Source organism: Oncorhynchus masou, unplaced genomic scaffold (assembly GCF_036934945.1).
Source record: "Oncorhynchus masou masou isolate Uvic2021 unplaced genomic scaffold, UVic_Omas_1.1 unplaced_scaffold_2063, whole genome shotgun sequence".
Lineage (NCBI taxonomy): Eukaryota > Metazoa > Chordata > Actinopteri > Salmoniformes > Salmonidae > Oncorhynchus > Oncorhynchus masou.
Window position 1 is genome coordinate 31818 of NW_027008550.1, and position 27583 is coordinate 59400.

The following is a 27583-nucleotide window of genomic DNA, read 5'->3' on the forward strand; positions in this document are numbered from 1 at the left end:
GCTTCTATTTGTTCCTCCCGGTTTTTGTTCCTTGCCTGTTTTCTGGACTGCCTGAAATCTCGTCTGCTTGACCTCTAGCCTGTCCTGACCATTCTGCCTGTCCTGACCTCTCTTCTGCCTGACCATTCTGCCTGTCCTGACCTCTAGCCTGCCTGACCATTCTGCCTGTCCTGACCTCTAGTCTGCCTTACCATTCTGCCTGTCCTGACCTCTCTTCTGCCTGACCATTCTGCCTGTCCTGACCTCTCCTGCCTGTCCTGACCATTCTGCCTGTCCTGACCTCTAGTCTGCCTTACCATTCTGCCTGTCCTGAACTCTTCTGCCTGACCATTCTGCCTGTCCTGACCTCTCTTCTGCCTGACCATTCTGCCTGTCCTGACCTCTAGTCTGCCTTACCATTCTGCCTGTCCTGAACTCTTCTGCCTGTCCTGACCTCTCGTCTGCCTGACCATTCTGCCTGCCTGACCTCTCGTCTGCTTGACCATTCTGCCTGTCCTGACCTCTAGCCTGCCTGACCACTCTGCCTGTCCTGACCTCTCTTCTGCCTGACCATTCTGCCTGTCCTGACCTCTCCTGCCTGTCCTGACCATTCTGCCTGTCCTGACCTCTAGTCTGCCTGACCATTCTGCCTGTCTTGACCTCTGCTTGACCATTCTGCCTGTCCTGAACTCTTCTGCCTGTCCTGACCTCTCGTCTGCCTGACCATTCTGCCTGTCCTGACCTCTCGTCTGCCTGACCATTCTGCCTGTCCTGACCTCTCTTCTGCCTGACCATTCTGCCTGTCCTGACCTCTCTTCTGCCTGACCATTCTGCCTGTCCTGACCTCTAGTCTGCCTTACCATTCTGCCTGTCCTGACCTCTAGCCTGCCTGACCACTCTGCCTGTCCTGACCTCTCTTCTGCCTGACCATTCTGCCTGTCCTGACCTCTCCTGCCTGTCCTGACCATTCTGCCTGTCCTGACCTCTAGTCTGCCTGACCATTCTGCCTGTCCTGACCTCTCCTGCCTGTCCTGACCAGTCTGCCTGTCCTGACCTCTCGTCTGCCTGACCATTCTGCCTGTCCTGACCTCTAGCCTGCCTGATCACTCTGCCTGTCCTGACCTCTCTTCTGCCTGACCATTCTGCCTATCCTGACCTCTCTTCTGCTTGACCATTCTGCCTGTCCTGACCATTCTGCCTGTCCTGACCTCTAGCCTGCCTGACCATTCTGCCTGTCCTGACCTCTCGTCTGCCTGACCATTCTGCCTGTCCTGACCTCTAGTCTGCCTTACCATTCTGCCTGTCCTGACCTCTAGCCTGCCTGACCACTCTGCCTGTCCTGACCTCTCTTCTGCCTGACCACTCTGCCTGTCCTGACCTCTCGTCTGCCTGACCACTCTGCCTATCCTGACCTCTCTTCTGCCTGACCATTCTGCCTGTCCTGACCTCTAGCCTGCCTGACCATTCTGCCTGTCCTGACCTCTCGTCTGCCTGACCATTCTGCCTGTCCTGACCTCTAGTCTGCCTTACCATTCTGCCTGTCCTGACCTCTAGCCTGCCTGACCACTCTGCCTGTCCTGACCTCTCTTCTGCCTGACCATTCTGCCTGTCCTGACCTCTCCTGCCTGTCCTGACCATTCTGCCTGTCCTGACCTCTAGTCTGCCTGACCATTCTGCCTGTCTTGACCTCTAGCCTGCCTGACCATTCTGCCTTTCCTGACCTCTAGTCTGTCTGACCAGTCTGCCTGTCCTGACCTCTAGTCTGCCTGACCAGTCTGTCTGTCCTAACCTCTCGTCTGTCCTGACCTCTAGTCTGCCTGTCCTGACCAGTCTGCCTGTCTTGACCTCTAGTCTGCCTGTCCTGTCCAGTCTACCTGTCCTGACCTCTAGTCTGTCTGACCAGTCTGCCTGTCCTGTCCAGTCTGTCTGTCCTGACCTCTAGTCTGTCTGCCACTCTGTGCCTCCTGGACTCTGATCTGGTTATGACCTTTGGCCTGTCCACATCTGCCTCCCGTGCCATCTTCTACAGGAATACTGACCTCAGAGTCTCCAGTTTACAGTGGGGATTCCCCAGTCCAGCAGAGAGCAGCTTCACTCCTGAATCCTTCAGGTCATTGTTACTCAGGTCCAGCTCTCTCAGGTGTGAGGGGTTTGACTCCAGAGCTGAGACCAGAGAAGCACAGTCTTCCTCTGTAACTAGACAGCCTGACAGCCTGCAAAGAGTCAAATCATATTAAAATCACACTGATATTCTTTGGTGGTTAAAATAGTGGCAGTATATTTTTTCAACATATTCACATATATCAGTGTCCTGAAACCTGCCATATCTATTCATAAATGAATGTATCATTATTATAAATGACGAATGATCAAAGTATTTCCTGCAGATGTCACGCCCTGACCTTAGTTAACGTTGTTTTCTTTATTATTTTAGTTAGGTCAGGGTGTGACGAGGGCTTGTTTAGTTTTTGTACATCTATGGGTTTGTCTTGTCTAGGTGTTTATATGTCTATGGTTGCCTGGATTGGTTCTCAATCAGAGGCAGCTGTTTATCGTTGTCTCTGATTGGGAACCATATTTCTTGGTTTGTTTGTGGGTTGTTATTCTATGTTTAGTTGCCTGTTCTGCCATATCATTTGTGATAGAAACATTCTTAGGTGGTGAAAATCGTGGCAGTATATGTTTTTTACATTTTCAAATATAAAAAATATATCTGTGTCCTGAAACCTGCCATATCTATTTATAAATGAATGTTTAATTATTAGAAATAACAAATGATCAAAGTATAGCCTGCAGATAGAAAAATGTATCGTACAAATATTTGAGTAGACTGACCAGACCAGTTTAAAAAGCAGTATCAGTCAAAAAACAGACAGTGAGGAATCAGATTTAGATTGTATTGAGTATACAGTCCACACCATATCTATTTAGACAGTGAGGTATCAGATTTAGATTGTATTGAGTATACAGTCCACACCATATCTATTTTGACAGTGAAGCTAACATTTTAAATGTGTCTCTATACTCCAACATTTTGGATTTCAGATCAAATGTTTCATATAAGGTGACAGTATATAATGTCACCTTATATTTGAGGATATTTTAATACATATCTGTTTCAACGTTTAGAAACATTAAAGCATTTTATGTATCTCGTCCCCCCATTTGAAGAAGTCATAAGTGTTCTGACACTTAAAGTGTATTAAATTAGTCAAAAGTATATCTGGTCCCAAATTCCTCGAACACAATGACGACATCAAGCCTGTGACGCCTTGACTGAGAAAGATCATGAATGAATCATGAATAATAATGAGTGAGAAAGTTACAGAGGCTACAACAAAACATGCTAACCTCTCACCACATTACCAATAACAGAGGCTAAAACAAAACATGCTAACCTCTCACCATTACCAATAACAGAGACTACAACAAAACATGCTAACCTCTCACCATTACCAATAACAGAGGCTACAACAAAACATGATAATCTCTCACCATTACCAATAACAGAGACTACAACAAAACATGCTAACCTCTCACCATTACCAATAACAGAGACTACAACAAAACATGCTAACATATCACCATTACCAATAACAGAGGCTACAACAAAACATGCTAACCTCTCACCATTACCAATAACAGAGGCTACAACAACATACTTACTTCTCACCTTTAACCTCAAATAAAAGGTGACATTATGTACTGTCTCCTAATATGACACATAATATCTCAAATCCAAAATGCTGGAGCATTGCACCACATTTAAAACTGTAAGCTTCACTGTCCAAACACATATGGTGTGGACTATGTGTGCCTGGTAAACACAGGTGGATCTGGTGAACAGTTATCACTTGTTGACCAACTACAGGAATACTGACCTCAGAGTCTCCAGTTTACAGTGGGGATTCCCCAGTCCAGCAGAGAGCAGCTTCACTCCTGAATCCTTCAGGTCATTGTAGCTCAGGTCCAGCTCTCTCAGGTGTGAGGGGTTTGACCTCAGAGCTGAGACCAGAGAAGCACAGCCTTCCTCTGTGACTAGACAGCCTGACAGCCTGCAAAGAGTCAAATCATTTTAAAATCACACTGCTATTCTTTCGTGGTGAAAAAAGTGGCAGTATATTTTGTCAACATATGGAACCTTCCATATCTATTCGTAAATTAATGTATCATCATTAAAAATGACAAATGATCAAAGTATTGCCTGCAGATAGAAACATGTATAGTACAAACATTACAGTAGACTGACCAGAACAGTTTGAAAAGCAGTATTAGTCAGAAGACAGACAGTGAGGAATCAGATTTAGATTGTATTGAGTACACAGTCCACACCATATCTATTTAGACAGTGAGGTATCAGATTTAGATTGCATTGAGTATACAGTCCACACCATATCTATTTCGACAGTGAGGTATCAGATTTAGATTGTATTGAGTATACAGTCCACACCATATCTATTGACAGTGAAGCTAACATTTTAAATATGGTTCGAAACTCCAACATTTTGGATTTGAGATCAAATGTTTCATATGAGGTGACAATATATAATGTCACCTTTAATTTGAGGGTATTTAAATACATATCTGTTTCGCGATTAAAAATTAAAACACTATGTTTCGAGTCTCCCCATTTGAAGAAGACATAAGTAATCTGACAAATTTACTTATTGTGTATTAAAGTAGTCTAACGTTTAGTATTTAGTCGTTTTTTTGGGTTGTGTTTTGAGCAACAATAAAATGGTGGATGATGAGTGGGGTAATTTTCTGTCTAAGAGAGTAGATACCATGTTTCTAAACAATAATGAATTAATCCGGATGATGCCTTGATTAAGAAAAATCATGACTGAATCATGAATAATGATGAGTGAGAAAGTTACAGAGGCTACAACAAAAGATGCTAACCTCTCACCATTACCAATAACAGAGGCTACAACAAAACATGCTAACCTCTCACCATTACCAATATCAGAGGATACAACAAAACATGCTAACCTCTCACCATTACCAATAACAGAGGCTACAACAAAACATGCTAACCTCTCACCATTACCAATAACAGAGGCTACAACAAAACATGCTAACCTCTCACCATTACCAATAACAGAGGCTACAACAAAACATGCTAACCTCTCACCATTACCAATAACAGAGGCTACAACAAAACATGCTAACCTCTCACCATTACCAATAACAGAGGCTACAACAAAACATGCTAACCTCTCACCATTACCAATAACAGAGGCTACAACAAAACATGCTAACCTCTCACCATTACCAATAACAGAGGCAACAAAACATGCTAACCTCTCACCATTACCAATAACAGAGGCAACAACGAAACATGCTAACCTCTCACCATTACCAATAACAGAGGCTACAACAAAACATGCTAACCTCTCACCATTACCAATAACAGAGGATACAACAAAACATGCTAACCTCTCACCATTACCAATAACAGAGGCTACAACAAAACATGCTAACCTCTCACCATTACCAATAACAGAGGATACAACAAAACATGCTAACCTCTCACCATTACCAATAACAGAGGGGGGATGATCTTTGTGCCTCTGTAACTTTCTCATTCATCATCATTCATGATTCATGAATTCATAATCATGGAGGCATCCATATGAATGTAGAAGTGATCAGAAACATCTTCTATTCTTACTGACTCCAAAATGACAGGACATTATTCACCATTTAGTTTCTATTCGGAAAAATATAATCTAAAACACATCCAAATCAGAATACTATTATGTTACTGTATATGTTCTAATCAGAATACTATTATGTTACTGTATAGATTTATTAATATTATTTTAACCTTAGTACTGAATATAATGTGTGTAAATATAATCAAGAATTAGAACAATGACTGTCTGTTCCTTGGTAGAAATGAATGAACTTGTCGTCAGACTGGATAGAAGGGTTATCTACACAGGGAGGCCTTGGCCTGGTCATAAAGGATCGAAACTGGTGGAGGAACTATACGGCTATTGTTCCGGAGTGGAGGAGGGACAGTTTGAAACCTATGACATCATTTTCAGTTTATAACCTGTTGTAAATTGTATCATGGTCAGTACACTCGAGAATAAACACTAGTGCAGTTTATAACCTGTTGTAAATTGTATCATGGTCAGTACTCTCGAGAATGAACGCAAGTGCAGTTTATAACCTGTTGTAAATTGTATCATGGTCAGTACTCTGGAGAATAAACACTAGTGCAGTTTATAACCTGTTGTAAATTGTATCATGGTCAGTACTCTCGAGAATGAACGCAAGTGCAGTTTATAACCTGTTGTAAATTGTATCATGGTCAGTACTCTCGAGAATAAACACTAGTGCAGTTTATAACCTGTTGTAAATTGTATCATGGTCAGTACTCTCGAGAATAAACACTAGTGCAGTTTATAACCTGTTGTAAATTGTATCATGGTCAGTACTCTCGAGAATAAACACTAGTGCAGTTTATAACCTGTTGTAAATTGTATCATGGTCAGTACTCTCGAGAATAAACACTAGTGCAGTTTATAACCTGTTGTAAATGAGAACTTGTTCTCAACTAGCCTTCCTGGTTAAATAAAGGTGAAATAAAAAATACAACAAATTAAAACAAATATGAAACATGCTATCTCAAATCCAAAAGGCTGGAGCATAGCACCACATTTTAAACTGTAAGCTTCACTGTCCAAACACATATGGTGTGGACGATGTGTGTCTGGTAAACACATGTGGATCTGGTGAACAGTTATCACTTGTTGACCAACTACAGGAATACTGACCTCAGAGTCTCCAGTTTACAGTGGGGATTCCCCAGTCCAGCAGAGAGCAGCTTCACTCCTGAATCCTTCAGGTCATTGTTACTCAGATCCAGCTCTCTCAGGTGTGAGGGGTTTGACCTCAGAGCTGAGACCAGAGAAGCACAGCCTTCCTCTGTGACTCCACAGTCTGACAGCCTGACAAAGAGATCATCATGACTTCACAAACACACTGTTAATTTAACACCAGTAGTGTAGATGTACAATGGCAGATGCATTTGGTTTATTCTCTCAAACAACATATAGATTCATCCTCTGTCTTCTAGAATTGTATGGTTATATTGTTATACCAATATGAAAATCAATGCATTTATTCAATATCTTTTTCAATATAGTATTACACACATATTATAATCCATATTTTTCTCTAAACTGAATATTTCTTACTGATGATTAGTTCTTATATGTCATGTTATTTACTCACAGAGCAGCTCTGGAGGCTTTGACCACTGGCAGCAGCCTCAGAAGACCTTCCTCTGATCTGGAGTATTTCTTCAGGTCAAACACATCCAGCTCCTTTTCTGAAGTCAGCAACACAAAGACCAGAGCTGACCACTGTGCAGGTGACAGGTTGGGTTTTGAGAGACTTCCTGATCTCAGGTAGCTTTGGATCTCCTCCACTAGAGAATGGTCATCCAGTTCATTCAGACAGTGGAACAGATTGATGCTCCTCTCTGGAGAGGGATTCTCCCTGATCTTCTCCTTGATGTACTTGACTGTTTCTTCATGGCTCTGTGAGCTGCTTCTTGTCTTTGTCAGTAGACCTCGTAAGTGCTTCTGATTGGACTCCAGTGAGAGGCCCAGAAGGAAGCGGAGAAAAAGGTCCAGGTTTCCCGTCTCACTTTGTAAGGCTTTATCCACAGCACTCCTGTAGAAAGCAACTTTACGCCTTTGTTTGATCCTCACAGAAAGGTTCCTGGACGTTGTTTTCAGTTTGTCCATTAGATTCTCATTGTTGTTGATGAATGAGAGGAACACATATACAGCAGCCAGAAACTCCTGAATGCTCAGATGAACAAAGCAGTACACCTTGTCCTGGTACAGCCCACATTCCTCTTTAAAGAGCTGTGTGCACAATCCTGAGTACACTGAGGCTTCATTGACATCAATGCCAGCCTCCTTCAGGTCTTCTTCATAGAAAATCAGATTGCCCTTCACAAGCTGTTGAAAAGCCAGTTTTCCCAGTGACAGAATGCTCTCTTTATTCCAGTGTGGACCTGTCTCTTCTTTCCCAAGATACTTTTCATTCTTCTGTTTGGTATGAAACTCCACAAGGTGTGTGTACATCTCAGTCAGAGTCTTGGGCATCTCTTCTCTCTTGTCTGTACTCAACATGTGTTCAAGGACTGTTGCAGAAATCCAACAGAAGACTGGAATGTGGCACATGATGTGGAGGCTCCTTGATGTCTTTATGTGTGAGATGATTCTGCTGGCCAGGTCCTCATCGCTGAATCTCTTCCTGAAGTACTCCTCCTTCTGTGGGTCATTGAACCCTCGTACCTCTGTCACCTGGTCAACACACCCTGAAGGGATCTTATTGGCTGCTGCAGGTCGGGTAGTTATCCAGAGGAGAGCAGAGGGAAGCAGATTTCCTTTGATGAGATTTGTCAGCAGAACATCCACTGAGGTTGACTCTGTGACGTCCCAACAGATCTTGTTCTTCTGGAAGTCTAGGGGCAGTCGGCACTCATCCAGACCATCAAAGATGAACAGAACTTTGTACTTGTTGTTGATGGAGATTCTTGATTGTTTGGTTTCCATTGAGAAGTGATGAAGAAGTTCAATGAAAGTGTGTTTGTCCTCTTTCATCAAATTCAGCTCCCGAAAAGGGAATGAAAATACAAATTGGACATCCTGATTAGCTTTTCCTTCAGCCCAGTCCAGAATGAACTTCTGCACAGAGACTGTTTTTCCAATGCCAGCGACTCCCTTTGTCAGCACAGTTCTGATAGGTTTGTCTTGTCCAGTTAAGGGTTTGAAGATGTCGTTACATTTGATTGGAGTCTCTGGTCTTGCTTGTTTCCTGGTTGTTGTCTCAATCTGTCTCAGCTCATGTTCATTATTGACCTCTCCTGTTCCACCCTCTGTGATGTAGAGCTCTGTGTAGATCTTATTGAGAAGTGTTGGGTTTCCTTGTTTAGCGATCCCCTCAAATACACATTGAAACTTCTTCTTGAGATTAGATTTGAGTTCACGTTGGCAAATCACAGCAAGATCATCTGAATCTAGAAATATCACAGAGGATATTAATATTACGTCTGTTTCAATACTTACAGTATTGTAGGACTGTTATAAAGTTGTACATTATAATAATTTATTCTCTTAACTGACTGTATAAATGTGTAAATGTTTTCATAATGCATTACAGACTGGTGTGACTGATTATATTATTATTGATATTATTGACGGTATTATTAATGTTGTCTCTCTCTCTCTCTCTCTCTAAATAAATAAATCAGTACAACAAATTGATGGTATTAATAATGTTGTCTTTCTCTATCTAAATTAATCAACACATCCCTGCTGCTACTTGATGAGGTCACTAGGTGTTGTTTTAAGGCTGCTACAATATCATTGAGTTACACAACTACTTTAGCTGTACTTTAGCTACAGCTTTTAAATGTTATAAAACATCATTCAACATGAGGCAGACAGATCTTACATTTCTCCAGTGTGTCAGCAAGCTCCTTCTGGTTCATTTTCCTCAGGATGTGCAGTGTGATCTTCAGAGCCCCCTCTCTGGCACTGCTCTCCTGCTGCTCATCTTCAGCATCCACCACTTCCTTATCCTGCTTCTGACTCTCAAAGCCTTCTGGGAGTTCTGGACTAAGAATCCTCTTGAACCTCTTCAGCTCGTTCTTCACAAATGTCACAATGTTCTCTTCAAGCAACTGAAATAAATAAAGTAAATAAGTTAAGCAAGAGACTAAATGCTTTCTCATTAACACATTAATGAATGTTTGACAGATCAACTTTCCATGAGGTAAACAAAAACAAATGTACATAACAGGACCACATACACTGAATATGGAGCCCAGGTCGGTTTGATGACTCCGGGAAGACTGACCACTGAGAATCTCTGACTCTGATCTCTCCTGTTGGTATCTGTGGACAAAACATGAGATTACATCTCCTCATCCAGGGAGTGCACACACACACACACACACACACACACACACACACACACACACACACACACACACACACACACACACAGGGAGGGAATGTTGTGTTTGTTTAACATTGTTTTAGGACTATGAAAATGGACAAAATGATTAGCCTATGGATTATGAAAACAACAACAATAAATGTGAAAATGGGAGAGGAGAAATGACTAGAGACAGTGTTGTTTAACTCACTGACCAGGACCCATGACTTCTTCTTACCTTTGTTCAGTAGAAAAGTCTCCCTCTCTAAAGTATAGAGGAGGATCCATAGACTTGTCACTCTTTATGGACACACAGCTGGGAACAGGGGAGGCTGGTCTCTCCTGCTGGATTGGACTTCAACACAACAGAGACAAACATTACATCTCTCATCTACTCTGAGCTCAGATGGGGAAACATAAGAGTTTCATTCCAAAACACTACATATCACTTTTCAGAAATGTTAGTGAATTAGCTATTATTGTTTAAAGCATTTCTGAAAGAGATTGGTGTGTTTTTTCACTATCTAATCATGGTATGGGATTGATATGTACAGATATGTATTTGTTTAAAATCACTTGATGCCTTCATTTCAGAGAGACAAATTAATCATGTTTTTTTTCCACAAAATGCTATATATTTGCCTCACTCTCAAATGATACCGACCGGAATAATGAGGCTATAAGGAGTACCAGTACTGAGTCAATGTGCAGGGTACCAGGTAGTTGAGGTAATAATGAGACTATAAGGAGTACCAGTACTGAGTCAATGTGCAGGGGTACCAGGTAGTTGAGGTAATAATGAGACTATAAGGAGTACCAGTGCTGAGTCAATGTGCAGGGTACCAGGTAGTTGAGGTAATAATGAGACTATAAGGAGAACCAGTACTGAGTCAATGTGCAGGGTACCAGGTAGTTGAGGTAATAATGAGACTATAAGGAGTACCAGTACTGAGTCAATGTGCAGGGTACCAGGTAGTTGAGGTAATAATGAGACTATAAGGAGTACCAGTACTGAGTCAATGTGCAGGGTACCAGGTAGTTGAGGTAATAATGAGACTATAAGGAGAACCAGTACTGAGTCAATGTGCAGGGTACCAGGTAGTTGAGGTAATAATGAGACTATAAGGAGAAACAGTACCAGTACTGAGTCAATGTGCGGGGTACCAGGTAGTTGAAGTAATAATGAGACTATAAGGAGTACCAGTACTGAATACTGAGTCAATGTGCAGGGTACCAGTTAGTTGAGGTAATAATGAGGATATGAGGAGTACCAGTACTGAGTCAATGTGCAGGGTACCAGGAAGTTGAGGTAATAATGAGGATATGAGGAGTACCAGTACTGAGTCAATGTGCAGGGTACCAGGTAGTTGAGGTAATAATGAGACTATAAGGAGTACCAGTACTGAGTCAATGTGCAGGGTACCAGGTAGTTGAGGTAATAATGAGACTATAAGGAGTACCAGTAATGAGTCAATGTGCAGGGTACCAGGTAGTTGAGGTAATAATGAGACTATAAGGAGTACCAGTACTGAGTCAATGTGCAGTGTACCAGATAGTTGAGGTAATAATGAGGCTATAAGGAGTACCAGTACTGAGTCAATGTGCAGGGTACCAGGTAGTTGAGGTAATAATGAGACTATAAGGAGAACCAGTACTGAGTCAATGTGCAGGGTACCAGGTAGTTGAGGTAATAATGAGACTATAAGGAGAACCAGTACTGAGTCAATGTGCAGGGTACCAGGTAGTTGAGGTAATAATGAGACTATAAGGAAAAACAGTACCAGTACTGAGTCAATGTGCGGGGTACCAGGTAGTTGAGGTAATAATGAGACTATAAGGAGTACCAGTACTGAGTACTGAGTCAATGTGCAGGGTACCAGTTAGTTGAGGTAATAATGAGGATATAAGGAGTACCAGTACTGAGTACTGAGTCAATGTGCAGGGTACCAGGTAGTTGAGGTAATAATGAGGCTATGAGGAGAACCAGTACTGAGTCAATGTGCAGGGTACCAGGTAGTTGAGGTAATAATGAGACTATAAGGAGTACCAGTACTGAGTCAATGTGCAGGGTACCAGGAAGTTGAGGTAATAATGAGGATATGAGGAGTACCAGTACTGAGTCAATGTGTAGGGTACCAGGTAGTTGAGGTAATAATGAGACTATAAGGAGTACCAGTACTGAGTCAATGTGCAGGGTACCAGGTAGTTGAGGTAATAATGAGACTATAAGGAGTACCAGTACTGAGTCAATGTGCAGAGTACCAGGTAGTTGAGGTAATAATGAGACTATAAGGAGTACCAGTAATGAGTCAATGTGCAGGGTACCAGGTAGTTGAGGTAATAATGAGACTATAAGGAGTACCAGTACTGAGTCAATGTGCAGTGTACCAGATAGTTGAGGTAATAATGAGGCTATAAGGAGTACCAGTACTGAGTCAATGTGCAGGGTACCAGGTAGTTGAGGTAATAACGAGACTATAAGGAGAACCAGTACTGAGTCAATGTGCAGGGTACCAGGTAGTTGAGGTAATAATGAGACTATAAGGAGAACCAGTACTGAGTCAATGTGCAGGGTACCAAGGTAGTTGAGGTAATAATGAGACTATAAGGAGAAACAGTACCAGTACTGAGTCAATGTGCGGGGTACCAGGTAGTTGAGGTAATAATGAGACTATAAGGAGTACCAGTACTGAGTACTGAGTCAATGTGCAGGGTACCAGTTAGTTGAGGTAATAATGAGGATATAAGGAGTACCAGTACTGAGTACTGAGTCAATGTGCAGGGTACCAGGTAGTTGAGGTAATAATGAGGCTATGAGGAGAACCAGTACTGAGTCAATGTGCAGGGTACCAGGTAGTTGAGGTAATAATGAGACTATAAGGAGTACCAGTACTGAGTCAATGTGCAGGGTACCAGGAAGTTGAGGTAATAATGAGGATATGAGGAGTACCAGTACTGAGTCAATGTGCAGGGTACCAGGTAGTTGAGGTAATAATGAGACTATAAGGAGTACCAGTACTGAGTCAATGTCCAGGGTACCAGGTAGTTGAGGTAATAATGAGACTATAAGGAGTACCAGTACTGAGTCAATGTGCAGGGTACCAGGTAGTTGAGGTAATAATGAGACTATAAGGAGTACCAGTAATGAGTCAATGTGCAGGGTACCAGGTAGTTGAGGTAATAATGAGACTATAAGGAGTACCAGTACTGAGTCAATGTGCAGTGTACCAGATAGTTGAGGTAATAATGAGGCTATAAGGAGTACCAGTGCTGAGTCAATGTGCAGGGTACCAGGTAGTTGAGGTAATAATGAGACTATAAGGAGAACCAGTACTGAGTCAATGTGCAGGGTACCAGGTAGTTGAGGTAATAATGACACTATAAGGAGTACCAGTACTGAGTCAATGTGCAGGGTACCAGGTAGTTGAGGTAATAATGAGACTATAAGGAGAACCAGTACTGAGTCAATGTGCAGGGTACCAGGTAGTTGAGGTAATAATGAGACTATAAGGAGTACCAGTACTGAGTCAATGTGCAGGGTACCAGGTAGTTGAGGTAATAATGAGACTATAAGGAGTACCAGTACTGAGTCAATGTGCAGGGTACCAGGTAGTTGAGGTAATAATGAGACTATAAGGAGAACCAGTACTGAGTCAATGTGCAGGGTACCAGGTAGTTGAGGTAATAATGAGACTATAAGGAGAAACAGTACCAGTACTGAGTCAATGTGCGGGGTACCAGGTAGTTGAGGTAATAATGAGACTATAAGGAGTACCAGTACTGAGTCAATGTGCAGGGTACCAGGTAGTTGAGGTAATAATGAGACTATAAGGAGAACCAGTACTGAGTCAATGTGCAGGGTACCAGGTAGTTGAGGTAATAATGAGACTATAAGGAGTACCAGTACTGAGTCAATGTGCAGGGTACCAGGTAGTTGAGGTATTAATGAGACTATAAGGAGTACCAGTACTGAGTCAATGTGCAGGGTACCAGGTAGTTGAGGTAATAATGATTATATGAGGAGTACCAGTACTGAGTCAATGTGCAGGGTACCAGGTAGTTGAGGTAATAATGAGACTATAAGTAGTACCAGTACTGAGTCAATGTGCAGGGTACCAGTAATGAGTCAATGTGCAGGGTACCAGGTAGTTGAGGTAATAATGAGACTATAAGGAGTACCAGTACTGAGTCAATGTGCAGGGTACCAGGTAGTTGAGGTAATAATGAGACTATAAGGAGTACCAGTACTGAGTACTTAGTCAATGTGCAGGGTACCAGGTAGTTGAGGTAATAATGAGACGATAAGGAGAACCAGTACTGAGTCAATGTGCAGAGTACCAGGTAGTTGAGGTAATAATGAGACTATAAGGAGTACCAGTACTGAGTCAATGTGCAGGGTACCAGGTAGTTGAGGTAATAATGAGACTATAAGTAGTACCAGTACTGAGTCAATGTGCAGGGTACCAGTAATGAGTCAATGTGCAGGGTACCAGGTAGTTGAGGTAATAATGAGACTATAAGGAGTACCAGTACTGAGTCAATGTGCAGGGTACCAGGTAGTTGAGGTAATAATGAGACTATAAGGAGTACCAGTACTGAGTCAATGTGCAGGGTACCAGGTAGTTGAGGTAATAATGAGACTATAAGGAGTACCAGTACTGAGTCAATGTGCAGGGTACCAGGTAGTTGAGGTAATAATGAGACTATAAGGAGAACCAGTACTGAGTCAATGTGCAGGGTACCAGGTAGTTGAGGTAATAATGAGACTATAAGGAGAACCAGTACTGAGTCAATGTGCAGGGTACCAGGTAGTTGAGGTAATAATGAGACTATAAGGAGAACCAGTACTGAGTCAATGTGCAGGGTACCAGGTAGTTGAGGTAATAATGAGACTATAAAGAGAACCAGTACTGAGTCAATGTGCAGGGTACCAGGTAGTTGAGGTAATAATGAGACTATAAGGAGAAACAGTACCAGTACTGAGTCAATGTGCGGGGTACCAGGTAGTTGAGGTAATAATGAGACTATAAGGAGAACCAGTACTGAGTCAATGTGCAGGGTACCAGGTAGTTGAGGTAATAATGAGACTATAAGGAGAACCAGTACTGAGTCAATGTGCAGGGTACCAGGTAGTTGAGGTAATAATGAGACTATAAGGAGTACCAGTACTGAGTCAATGTGCAGGGTACCAGGTAGTTGAAGTAATAATGAGACTATAAGGAGTACCAGTACTGAATACTGAGTCAATGTGCAGGGTACCAGTTAGTTGAGGTAATAATGAGGATATGAGGAGTACCAGTACTGAGTCAATGTGCAGGGTACCAGGAAGTTGAGGTAATAATGAGGATATGAGGAGTACCAGTACTGAGTCAATGTGCAGGGTACCAGGTAGTTGAGGTAATAATGAGACTATAAGGAGTACCAGTACTGAGTCAATGTGCAGTGTACCAGATAGTTGAGGTAATAATGAGGCTATAAGGAGTACCAGTACTGAGTCAATGTGCAGGGTACCAGGTAGTTGAGGTAATAATGAGACTATAAGGAGAACCAGTACTGAGTCAATGTGCAGGGTACCAGGTAGTTGAGGTAATAATGAGACTATAAGGAGAACCAGTACTGAGTCAATGTGCAGGGTACCAAGGTAGTTGAGGTAATAATGAGACTATAAGGAGAAACAGTACCAGTACTGAGTCAATGTGCGGGGTACCAGGTAGTTGAGGTAATAATGAGACTATAAGGAGTACCAGTACTGAGTACTGAGTCAATGTGCAGGGTACCAGTTAGTTGAGGTAATAATGAGGATATAAGGAGTACCAGTACTGAGTACTGAGTCAATGTGCAGGGTACCAGGTAGTTGAGGTAATAATGAGGCTATGAGGAGAACCAGTACTGAGTCAATGTGCAGGGTACCAGGTAGTTGAGGTAATAATGAGACTATAAGGAGTACCAGTACTGAGTCAATGTGCAGGGTACCAGGAAGTTGAGGTAATAATGAGGATATGAGGAGTACCAGTACTGAGTCAATGTGCAGGGTACCAGGTAGTTGAGGTAATAATGAGACTATAAGTAGTACCAGTACTGAGTCAATGTGCAGGGTACCAGTAATGAGTCAATGTGCAGGGTACCAGGTAGTTGAGGTAATAATGAGACTATAAGGAGTACCAGTACTGAGTCAATGTGCAGGGTACCAGGTAGTTGAGGTAATAATGAGACTATAAGGAGTACCAGTACTGAGTACTTAGTCAATGTGCAGGGTACCAGGTAGTTGAGGTAATAATGAGACGATAAGGAGAACCAGTACTGAGTCAATGTGCAGAGTACCAGGTAGTTGAGGTAATAATGAGACTATAAGGAGTACCAGTACTGAGTCAATGTGCAGGGTACCAGGTAGTTGAGGTAATAATGAGACTATAAGTAGTACCAGTACTGAGTCAATGTGCAGGGTACCAGTAATGAGTCAATGTGCAGGGTACCAGGTAGTTGAGGTAATAATGAGACTATAAGGAGTACCAGTACTGAGTCAATGTGCAGGGTACCAGGTAGTTGAGGTAATAATGAGACTATAAGGAGTACCAGTACTGAGTCAATGTGCAGGGTACCAGGTAGTTGAGGTAATAATGAGACTATAAGGAGTACCAGTACTGAGTCAATGTGCAGGGTACCAGGTAGTTGAGGTAATAATGAGACTATAAGGAGAACCAGTACTGAGTCAATGTGCAGGGTACCAGGTAGTTGAGGTAATAATGAGACTATAAGGAGAACCAGTACTGAGTCAATGTGCAGGGTACCAGGTAGTTGAGGTAATAATGAGACTATAAGGAGAACCAGTACTGAGTCAATGTGCAGGGTACCAGGTAGTTGAGGTAATAATGAGACTATAAAGAGAACCAGTACTGAGTCAATGTGCAGGGTACCAGGTAGTTGAGGTAATAATGAGACTATAAGGAGAAACAGTACCAGTACTGAGTCAATGTGCGGGGTACCAGGTAGTTGAGGTAATAATGAGACTATAAGGAGAACCAGTACTGAGTCAATGTGCAGGGTACCAGGTAGTTGAGGTAATAATGAGACTATAAGGAGAACCAGTACTGAGTCAATGTGCAGGGTACCAGGTAGTTGAGGTAATAATGAGACTATAAGGAGTACCAGTACTGAGTCAATGTGCAGGGTACCAGGTAGTTGAAGTAATAATGAGACTATAAGGAGTACCAGTACTGAATACTGAGTCAATGTGCAGGGTACCAGTTAGTTGAGGTAATAATGAGGATATGAGGAGTACCAGTACTGAGTCAATGTGCAGGGTACCAGGAAGTTGAGGTAATAATGAGGATATGAGGAGTACCAGTACTGAGTCAATGTGCAGGGTACCAGGTAGTTGAGGTAATAATGAGACTATAAGGAGTACCAGTACTGAGTCAATGTGCAGTGTACCAGATAGTTGAGGTAATAATGAGGCTATAAGGAGTACCAGTACTGAGTCAATGTGCAGGGTACCAGGTAGTTGAGGTAATAATGAGACTATAAGGAGAACCAGTACTGAGTCAATGTGCAGGGTACCAGGTAGTTGAGGTAATAATGAGACTATAAGGAGAACCAGTACTGAGTCAATGTGCAGGGTACCAAGGTAGTTGAGGTAATAATGAGACTATAAGGAGAAACAGTACCAGTACTGAGTCAATGTGCGGGGTACCAGGTAGTTGAGGTAATAATGAGACTATAAGGAGTACCAGTACTGAGTACTGAGTCAATGTGCAGGGTACCAGTTAGTTGAGGTAATAATGAGGATATAAGGAGTACCAGTACTGAGTACTGAGTCAATGTGCAGGGTACCAGGTAGTTGAGGTAATAATGAGGCTATGAGGAGAACCAGTACTGAGTCAATGTGCAGGGTACCAGGTAGTTGAGGTAATAATGAGACTATAAGGAGTACCAGTACTGAGTCAATGTGCAGGGTACCAGGAAGTTGAGGTAATAATGAGGATATGAGGAGTACCAGTACTGAGTCAATGTGCAGGGTACCAGGTAGTTGAGGTAATAATGAGACTATAAGGAGTACCAGTACTGAGTCAATGTGCAGGGTACCAGGTAGTTAAGGTAATAATGAGACTATAAGGAGTACCAGTACTGAGTCAATGTGCAGGGTACCAGGTAGTTGAGGTAATAATGAGACTATAAGGAGTACCAGTAATGAGTCAATGTGCAGGGTACCAGGTAGTTGAGGTAATAATGAGACTATAAGGAGTACCAGTACTGAGTCAATGTGCAGTGTACCAGATAGTTGAGGTAATAATGAGGCTATAAGGAGTACCAGTGCTGAGTCAATGTGCAGGGTACCAGGTAGTTGAGGTAATAATGAGACTATAAGGAGAACCAGTACTGAGTCAATGTGCAGGGTACCAGGTAGTTGAGGTAATAATGACACTATAAGGAGTACCAGTACTGAGTCAATGTGCAGGGTACCAGGTAGTTGAGGTAATAATGAGACTATAAGGAGAACCAGTACTGAGTCAATGTGCAGGGTACCAGGTAGTTGAGGTAATAATGAGACTATAAGGAGTACCAGTACTGAGTCAATGTGCAGGGTACCAGGTAGTTGAGGTAATAATGAGACTATAAGGAGTACCAGTACTGAGTCAATGTGCAGGGTACCAGGTAGTTGAGGTAATAATGAGACTATAAGGAGAACCAGTACTGAGTCAATGTGCAGGGTACCAGGTAGTTGAGGTAATAATGAGACTATAAGGAGAAACAGTACCAGTACTGAGTCAATGTGCGGGGTACCAGGTAGTTGAAGTAATAATGAGACTATAAGGAGTACCAGTACTGAATACTGAGTCAATGTGCAGGGTACCAGTTAGTTGAGGTAATAATGAGGATATGAGGAGTACCAGTACTGAGTCAATGTGCAGGGTACCAGGAAGTTGAGGTAATAATGAGGATATGAGGAGTACCAGTACTGAGTCAATGTGCAGGGTACCAGGTAGTTGAGGTAATAATGAGACTATAAGGAGTACCAGTACTGAGTCAATGTGCAGGGTACCAGGTAGTTGAGGTAATAATGAGACTATAAGGAGTACCAGTAATGAGTCAATGTGCAGGGTACCAGGTAGTTGAGGTAATAATGAGACTATAAGGAGTACCAGTACTGAGTCAATGTGCAGTGTACCAGATAGTTGAGGTAATAATGAGGCTATAAGGAGTACCAGTACTGAGTCAATGTGCAGGGTACCAGGTAGTTGAGGTAATAATGAGACTATAAGGAGAACCAGTACTGAGTCAATGTGCAGGGTACCAGGTAGTTGAGGTAATAATGAGACTATAAGGAGAACCAGTACTGAGTCAATGTGCAGGGTACCAGGTAGTTGAGGTAATAATGAGACTATAAGGAGAAACAGTACCAGTACTGAGTCAATGTGCGGGGTACCAGGTAGTTGAGGTAATACTGAGACTATAAGGAGTACCAGTACTGAGTACTGAGTCAATGTGCAGGGTACCAGTTAGTTGAGGTAATAATGAGGATATAAGGAGTAACAGTACTGAGTACTGAGTCAATGTGCAGGGTACCAGGTAGTTGAGGTAATAATGAGGCTATGAGGAGAACCAGTACTGAGTCAATGTGCAGGGTACCAGGTAGTTGAGGTAATAATGAGACTATAAGGAGTACCAGTACTGAGTCAATGTGCAGGGTACCAGGAAGTTGAGGTAATAATGAGGATATGAGGAGTACCAGTACTGAGTCAATGTGTAGGGTAGCAGGTAGTTGAGGTAATAATGAGACTATAAGGAGTACCAGTACTGAGTCAATGTGCAGGGTACCAGGTAGTTGAGGTAATAATGAGACTATAAGGAGTACCAGTACTGAGTCAATGTGCAGGGTACCAGGTAGTTGAGGTAATAATGAGACTATAAGGAGTACCAGTAATGAGTCAATGTGCAGGGTACCAGGTAGTTGAGGTAATAATGAGACTATAAGGAGTACCAGTACTGAGTCAATGTGCAGTGTACCAGATAGTTGAGGTAATAATGAGGCTATAAGGAGTACCAGTACTGAGTCAATGTGCAGGGTACCAGGTAGTTGAGGTAATAATGAGACTATAAGGAGAACCAGTACTGAGTCAATGTGCAGGGTACCAGGTAGTTGAGGTAATAATGAGACTATAAGGAGAACCAGTACTGAGTCAATGTGCAGGGTACCAAGGTAGTTGAGGTAATAATGAGACTATAAGGAGAAACAGTACCAGTACTGAGTCAATGTGCGGGGTACCAGGTAGTTGAGGTAATAATGAGACTATAAGGAGTACAGGTACTGAGTACTGAGTCAATGTGCAGGGTACCAGTTAGTTGAGGTAATAATGAGGATATAAGGAGTACCAGTACTGAGTACTGAGTCAATGTGCAGGGTACCAGGTAGTTGAGGTAATAATGAGGCTATGAGGAGAACCAGTACTGAGTCAATGTGCAGGGTACCAGGTAGTTGAGGTAATAATGAGACTATAAGGAGTACCAGTACTGAGTCAATGTGCAGGGTACCAGGAAGTTGAGGTAATAATGAGGATATGAGGAGTACCAGTACTGAGTCAATGTGCAGGGTACCAGGTAGTTGAGGTAATAATGAGACTATAAGGAGTACCAGTACTGAGTCAATGTGCAGGGTACCAGGTAGTTGAGGTAATAATGAGACTATAAGGAGTACCAGTACTGAGTCAATGTGCAGGGTACCAGGTAGTTGAGGTAATAATGAGACTATAAGGAGTACCAGTAATGAGTCAATGTGCAGGGTACCAGGTAGTTGAGGTAATAATGAGACTATAAGGAGTACCAGTACTGAGTCAATGTGCAGTGTACCAGATAGTTGAGGTAATAATGAGGCTATAAGGAGTACCAGTGCTGAGTCAATGTGCAGGGTACCAGGTAGTTGAGGTAATAATGAGACTATAAGGAGAACCAGTACTGAGTCAATGTGCAGGGTACCAGGTAGTTGAGGTAATAATGACACTATAAGGAGTACCAGTACTGAGTCAATGTGCAGGGTACCAGGTAGTTGAGGTAATAATGAGACTATAAGGAGAACCAGTACTGAGTCAATGTGCAGGGTACCAGGTAGTTGAGGTAATAATGAGACTATAAGGAGAAACAGTACCAGTACTGAGTCAATGTGCGGGGTACCAGGTAGTTGAGGTAATAATGAGACTATAAGGAGTACCAGTACTGAGTACTGAGTCAATGTGCAGGGTACCAGTTAGTTGAGGTAATAATGAGGATATAAGGAGTACCAGTACTGAGTACTGAGTCAATGTGCAGGGTACCAGGTAGTTGAGGTAATAATGAGGCTATGAGGAGAACCAGTACTGAGTCAATGTGCAGGGTACCAGGTAGTTGAGGTAATAATGAGACTATAAGGAGTACCAGTAATGAGTCAATGTGCAGGGTACCAGGTAGTTGAGGTAATAATGAGACTATAAGGAGTACCAGTACTGAGTCAATGTGCAGTGTACCAGATAGTTGAGGTAATAATGAGGCTATAAGGAGTACCAGTGCTGAGTCAATGTGCAGGGTACCAGGTAGTTGAGGTAATAATGAGACTATAAGGAGAACCAGTACTGAGTCAATGTGCAGGGTACCAGGTAGTTGAGGTAATAATGACACTATAAGGAGTACCAGTACTGAGTCAATGTGCAGGGTACCAGGTAGTTGAGGTAATAATGAGACTATAAGGAGAACCAGTACTGAGTCAATGTGCAGGGTACCAGGTAGTTGAGGTAATAATGAGACTATAAGGAGAAACAGTACCAGTACTGAGTCAATGTGCGGGGTACCAGGTAGTTGAGGTAATAATGAGACTATAAGGAGTACCAGTACTGAGTACTGAGTCAATGTGCAGGGTACCAGTTAGTTGAGGTAATAATGAGGATATAAGGAGTACCAGTACTGAGTACTGAGTCAATGTGCAGGGTACCAGGTAGTTGAGGTAATAATGAGGCTATGAGGAGAACCAGTACTGAGTCAATGTGCAGGGTACCAGGTAGTTGAGGTAATAATGAGACTATAAGGAGTACCAGTACTGAGTCAATGTGCAGGGTACCAGGAAGTTGAGGTAATAATGAGGATATGAGGAGTACCAGTACTGAGTCAATGTGCAGGGTACCAGGTAGTTGAGGTAATAATGAGACTATAAGGAGTACCAGTACTGAGTCAATGTGCAGGGTACCAGGTAGTTGAGGTAATAATGAGACTATAAGGAGTACCAGTACTGAGTCAATGTGCAGGGTACCAGGTAGTTGAGGTAATAATGAGACTATAAGGAGTACCAGTAATGAGTCAATGTGCAGGGTACCAGGTAGTTGAGGTAATAATGAGACTATAAGGAGTACCAGTACTGAGTCAATGTGCAGTGTACCAGATAGTTGAGGTAATAATGAGGCTATAAGGAGTACCAGTGCTGAGTCAATGTGCAGGGTACCAGGTAGTTGAGGTAATAATGAGACTATAAGGAGAACCAGTACTGAGTCAATGTGCAGGGTACCAGGTAGTTGAGGTAATAATGACACTATAAGGAGTACCAGTACTGAGTCAATGTGCAGGGTACCAGGTAGTTGAGGTAATAATGAGACTATAAGGAGAACCAGTACTGAGTCAATGTGCAGGGTACCAGGTAGTTGAGGTAATAATGAGACTATAAGGAGTACCAGTACTGAGTCAATGTGCAGGGTACCAGGTAGTTGAGGTAATAATGAGACTATAAGGAGTACCAGTACTGAGTCAATGTGCAGGGTACCAGGTAGTTGAGGTAATAATGAGACGATAAGGAGAACCAGTACTGAGTCAATGTGCAGGGTACCAGGTAGTTGAGGTAATAATGAGACTATAAGGAGTACCAGTACTGAGTCAATGTGCAGGGTACCAGGTAGTTGAGGTAATAATGAGACTATAAGGAGTACCAGTACTGAGTCAATGTGCAGGGTACCAGGTTGTTGAGGTAATATGTACATGTAGTGAAAGGTAAAAGTGACTAGAAAATCAGGATAGAGATTACCACTCCTCATCCAGGGAGTGCTCACACACACACACACACACACACACACACACAGGGAGGGAATGTTGTGTTTGTTTAACATTGTTTTAGGACTATGAAAATGGACAAAATGATTAGCCTATGGATTATGAAAACAACAACAATAAATGTGAAAATGGGAGAGGAGAAATGACTAGAGACAGTGTTGTTTAACTCACTGACCAGGACCCATGACTTCTTCTTACCTTTGTTCAGTAGAAAAGTCTCCCTCTCTAAAGTATAGAGGAGGATCCATAGACTTGTCACTCTTTATGGACACACAGCTGGGAACAGGGGAGGCTGGTCTCTCCTGCTGGATTGGACTTCAACACAACAGAGACAAACATTACATCTCTCATCTACTCTGAGCTCAGATGGGGAAACATAAGAAGAGTTTCACAAATAGAACTGACTTCAAGGCGTTAGTTAATGGCGCGCGAGCAGTGTGTCATTTTTAATAACGACATTAATTTAGCGTCGCGAGTGTTGTCGTCAGTCTGTCAGCCCCGCTAAAAGGCTGGTGTCGTTACTCTGCCTCTCCGGGGGATGTTGAGGTAAATTTACTAACCGGGAGGGTTGAATGATGTAATTAATTGGAGGGCTGGAAGACGCACTCTCGAGGTTGTTTACTCACAATATCAGATAATAAGATGATTTTTATAATGAATGTATACTGAGGTTGAGGTTCTGACTAGTGATTATTTACCCGCCGTTCAATACCTGCTATTGAGGCGCCCTGAAAACAATATTCAAAAGTTCGGTCCTCGGACACAGACGGGTTAAACACTAAAGTTACCGTCCATCTAGTGAAGAGAGGAGAACCGGACAGAGGTAGACAGCATCCGTCAACAAGAGAGGGAGAAGCCTCACCGGGATTTAACAGGTGGAAGAAACAACCGGGGGGCTCCATCGGTCCACAAGAAATGCAGACAGCCGGTGACGATGTAGTGGTAGCTATGGTAACTAGGATGCTGCTGGTAGAGTAGCTAGCTAGCTTACCGAGCTGTACCGACTAGCTAGGACAACTAGGATGCTGCTGGTAGAGTAGCTAGCTAGATTACCGAGCTGTACCGACTAGCTAGGATAACTAGGATGCTGCTGGTAGAGTAGCTAGCTAGCTTACCGAGCTGTACCGAATAGCTAGGATAACTAGGATGCTGCTGGTAGAGTAGCTAGCTAGATTACCGAGCTGTACCGACTAGCTTGGTTAGTTAGCAGGTCGTTCGTCTTTCCCTCGTCTCGATTATGAATCCGGTGAAACACAAAATGAAACAAGGATAGAGAGTGAAAAGGATCTGGCTACACTCACACTGTCCCTGACCGTAAAGAAAAAAGCAAATTGAACAGTAAACTTCGGTGTCTCAACACTGTAACAAACTCCGTTGTTATTCCCCAAGATCACCTCAGTCCACTCTGCGCGTAAGTGGCTGTGAGTCAGTGGTTCCTGCGCCACATGTAATTGCATTGCAGTAGTTAAAAATAATGTTTTTATATTTCTATGTGATCAACCCATAAATAATATAGACCTACATGCAACAGTATGTCTTGTGCTTTTGGCAATGAGTTATGTATAATAATTATGTATAACTGCATAGCATTTTGTCTTCATTTTGGCAGATTAACTCGTGCTTATTTTTGAAGATTAACTCAGGTTGGAGTTGGAGCTGTGACCGAAAGGTGGCTGGTTAGAATCCCGGGCCGGGCGCTGGAAAAAACAGGTGGAATTGATCTGACCACTGGAGGGCTGCTGGGTTCACATCCTCAAAACATGAACCTTTTGTTGATCAGAACTCTGGAGGTTCTTCGTCACTGAACCCCAAAATATATATAACTTTTATTGATTTCATATTTTAAGGAAGTGATAGAAGCCTTTTTGGCTCTATAAGGAACCTTGTTTTCTAAACACGTTTTTCTTTTGATGCAGTACCTCCACAGACCCCGGATTGAGAACCCCTGATTTAGCAGATGCTCTTATCCAGAGTGATTTACAGTAAGTGCATTCATCTTAAGATATTAAGGTATATCATGTTATTTGAGAGTGTATAATAATAAACACGTTTACATCATGTTATTTCAAGTTCTCCCTTTGGAGCACAACATCACATTGTTAAATAATAGTCCTAAATTGGGCATGGCTATAAATTGGGCATTTGAAGGCATCTAGGGTGTAATATGAGTTTGATGAAAATGAACATTGTTGCAACGTTGTAGGCAACATTATTGGCAAGGGACTTGATACCTACTATGCCAAAGATATTTAGAGTTGTTAAACGGGTGTGAAGAGTTGTACATTGCAACTGAATGGCTGGAAAAACAGGTGGAATTGATCTGAGTACAGTCAGGGTGCCGTGGAACCCCTGCAGTACCTCCACAGACCCCGGATTGAGAACCCCTGCAGTACCTCCACAGACCCCGGATTGAGAACCCCTGCAGTACCTCCACAGACCCCGGATTGGGAACCCCTGCAGTACCTCCACAGACCCCGGATTGAGAACCCCTGCAGTACCTCCACAGACCCTGGATTGAGAACCCCTACAGTACCTCCACAGACCCCGGATTGAGAACCCCTGCAGTACCTCCACAGACCCCGGATTGAGAACCCCTGCAGTACCTCCACAGACCCCGGATTGAGAACCCCTGCAGTACCTCCACAGACCCCGGATTGAGAACCCCTGCAGTACCTCCACAGACCCCGGATTGAGAACCCCTGCAGTACCTCCACAGACCCCGGATTGAGAACCCCTGATTTAGCAGATGCTCTTATCCAGAGTGATTTACAGTAAGTGCATTCATCTTAAGATATCAAGGTGAGACAACCACATATCAGTCTAATATACAGGATACCAACATTCCTGTTAAATAATGGATATATAGATATCTAGGTGAGACAACCACATATCACAGTCTAATATACAGGATACCAACATTCCTGTTAAATAATGGATATATAGATATCTAGGTGAGACAACCACATATCACAGTCAGATATACAGGATACCAACATTACATTCCTGATTAACAATGGATATATAGTGTTTCATCTTAAGATAGCTCTTTATTTTTTTAATGAACTCGATAAATTCTTTATAAATGGTCATCTTACCTCTTAGCTTTGGTGTCATGTCCCCCAGAGAGATGCATTTTAGAGGCAGGGGCCCCCTCCTCTCTCTCCCCAGAGAGACTCATTTTAGAGGCAGGGCCCCCCTCCCCTCTCTCCCCAGAGAGACTCATTTTAGAGGCAGGGCCCCCCTCCCCTCTCTCCCCAGAGAGACTCATTTTAGAGGCAGGGGCCCCCTCCTCTCTCTCCCCAGAGAGACTCATTTTAGAGGCAGGGCCCCCCTCCCCTCTCTCCCCAGAGAGACTCATTTTAGAGGCAGGGCCCCCCTCCCCTCTCTCCCCAGAGAGACTCATTTTAGAGGCAGGGCCCCCCTCCTCTCTCTCCCCAGTGAGACTCATTTTAGAGGCAGGGCCCTCCTCCTCTCTCTCCCCAGAGAGACTCATTTTAGAGCACTGACCCCTAAACAGAGATTCAACATGTTGGTTGTGGTTAACACAGTGACAACTAATTATTGAATGTCAATTGTTGTCTTTTATTAATGATCTCTTAGAAATTAAACATTTACTAACAGACACATCCAAACAGTCAGGTGATATAATTAATAGATAACTAATACAAATAATACCAATATAAAAATAGTAACATTATTAATAATAATAATGTCTCTTTCTCTTTTAATAATTTCTCTCATTCTAGTGTGTTGCTTTGTTCAACAGGTATGATATTATGATGCTGTTACTGAATTCGATGTTAAGAAAAATCTGTTCAGTGGTTTCATACCAAATTACACAGGAAGCAGGAGCTCATTGGAATTTAGAAAACAACACATGTTCTGATATTATGAAAAATGATTTAGAACTATGATACTAAATAACCACAATATACGAATCGTATAATACGTTATGAACAATATGTTTTTGAATGTGACTTGCCTACACCCCAGTTAGCGCCATTTTGTATGATTGAACTGTCACGTAGCTGTCCCAGGTGAAATGGACTGTTACATCTGAGTGTTTTACTGTCATTCACTATACTAAAATAACACCAGACATTGAATGTCTCTACACACTTTACAATAATCCCTGGGAAGATTCTTACCTTGTAGCCTGAATTCACAAGCAGAACATGTCAAGTCATTGAGATATTTTCCGTTGTGCTGAGAGATCACCTTCCTGATGACAAGTGTCTCTGTATCTATGTTCTAGGTTCAGTTGATCTTTGGATGCAATAATATCTGGTCAAAGTCTAGTGACACAACACCATATTATATCATAACCATAACAGTAGCTTAACCTTTGGCTAGTAAAGGCCATGGTATATTATAACATGTAGAATCATTATGATGATCCAGGTTCATACTATAACATGTGGAATCATTATGATGATTGTCACGCCCTGGTCGTAATATATTGTGTTTGTCTTAATTTATTTGGTCAGGCCAGGGTGTGACATGGGTTTATTGTGGTGTGTTTTGTCTTGGGGTTTTGTGGGGTGTTGGGTGTGTGGCTTAGTGGGGTTATCTA

General features: G+C 42.5%; 1 protein-coding gene across 1 annotated transcript in view; it reads right to left on the minus strand.

Annotated features, from left to right (window-relative positions):
• LOC135532855 (NACHT, LRR and PYD domains-containing protein 12-like) overlaps positions 1-27265 on the minus strand; it is a 38347-nt gene extending 11082 nt beyond the window's left edge. The window contains exons 1-10 of the mRNA XM_064960287.1: positions 27159-27265; positions 26106-26519; positions 23209-23325; positions 10190-10306; positions 9824-9908; positions 9466-9694; positions 7228-9028; positions 6768-6941; positions 3861-4034; positions 2019-2192 (exon numbers count right to left, since the gene is read on the minus strand). Coding sequence (XP_064816359.1) covers positions 2019-2192; positions 3861-4034; positions 6768-6941; positions 7228-9028; positions 9466-9694; positions 9824-9908; positions 10190-10306; positions 23209-23325; positions 26106-26503 — 3269 coding nt within the window. The 5' untranslated portion in view covers positions 26504-26519; positions 27159-27265. The remainder of the gene's footprint in view (positions 1-2018; positions 2193-3860; positions 4035-6767; positions 6942-7227; positions 9029-9465; positions 9695-9823; positions 9909-10189; positions 10307-23208; positions 23326-26105; positions 26520-27158) is intronic.
• Positions 27266-27583: the final 318 nt, after the last annotated feature.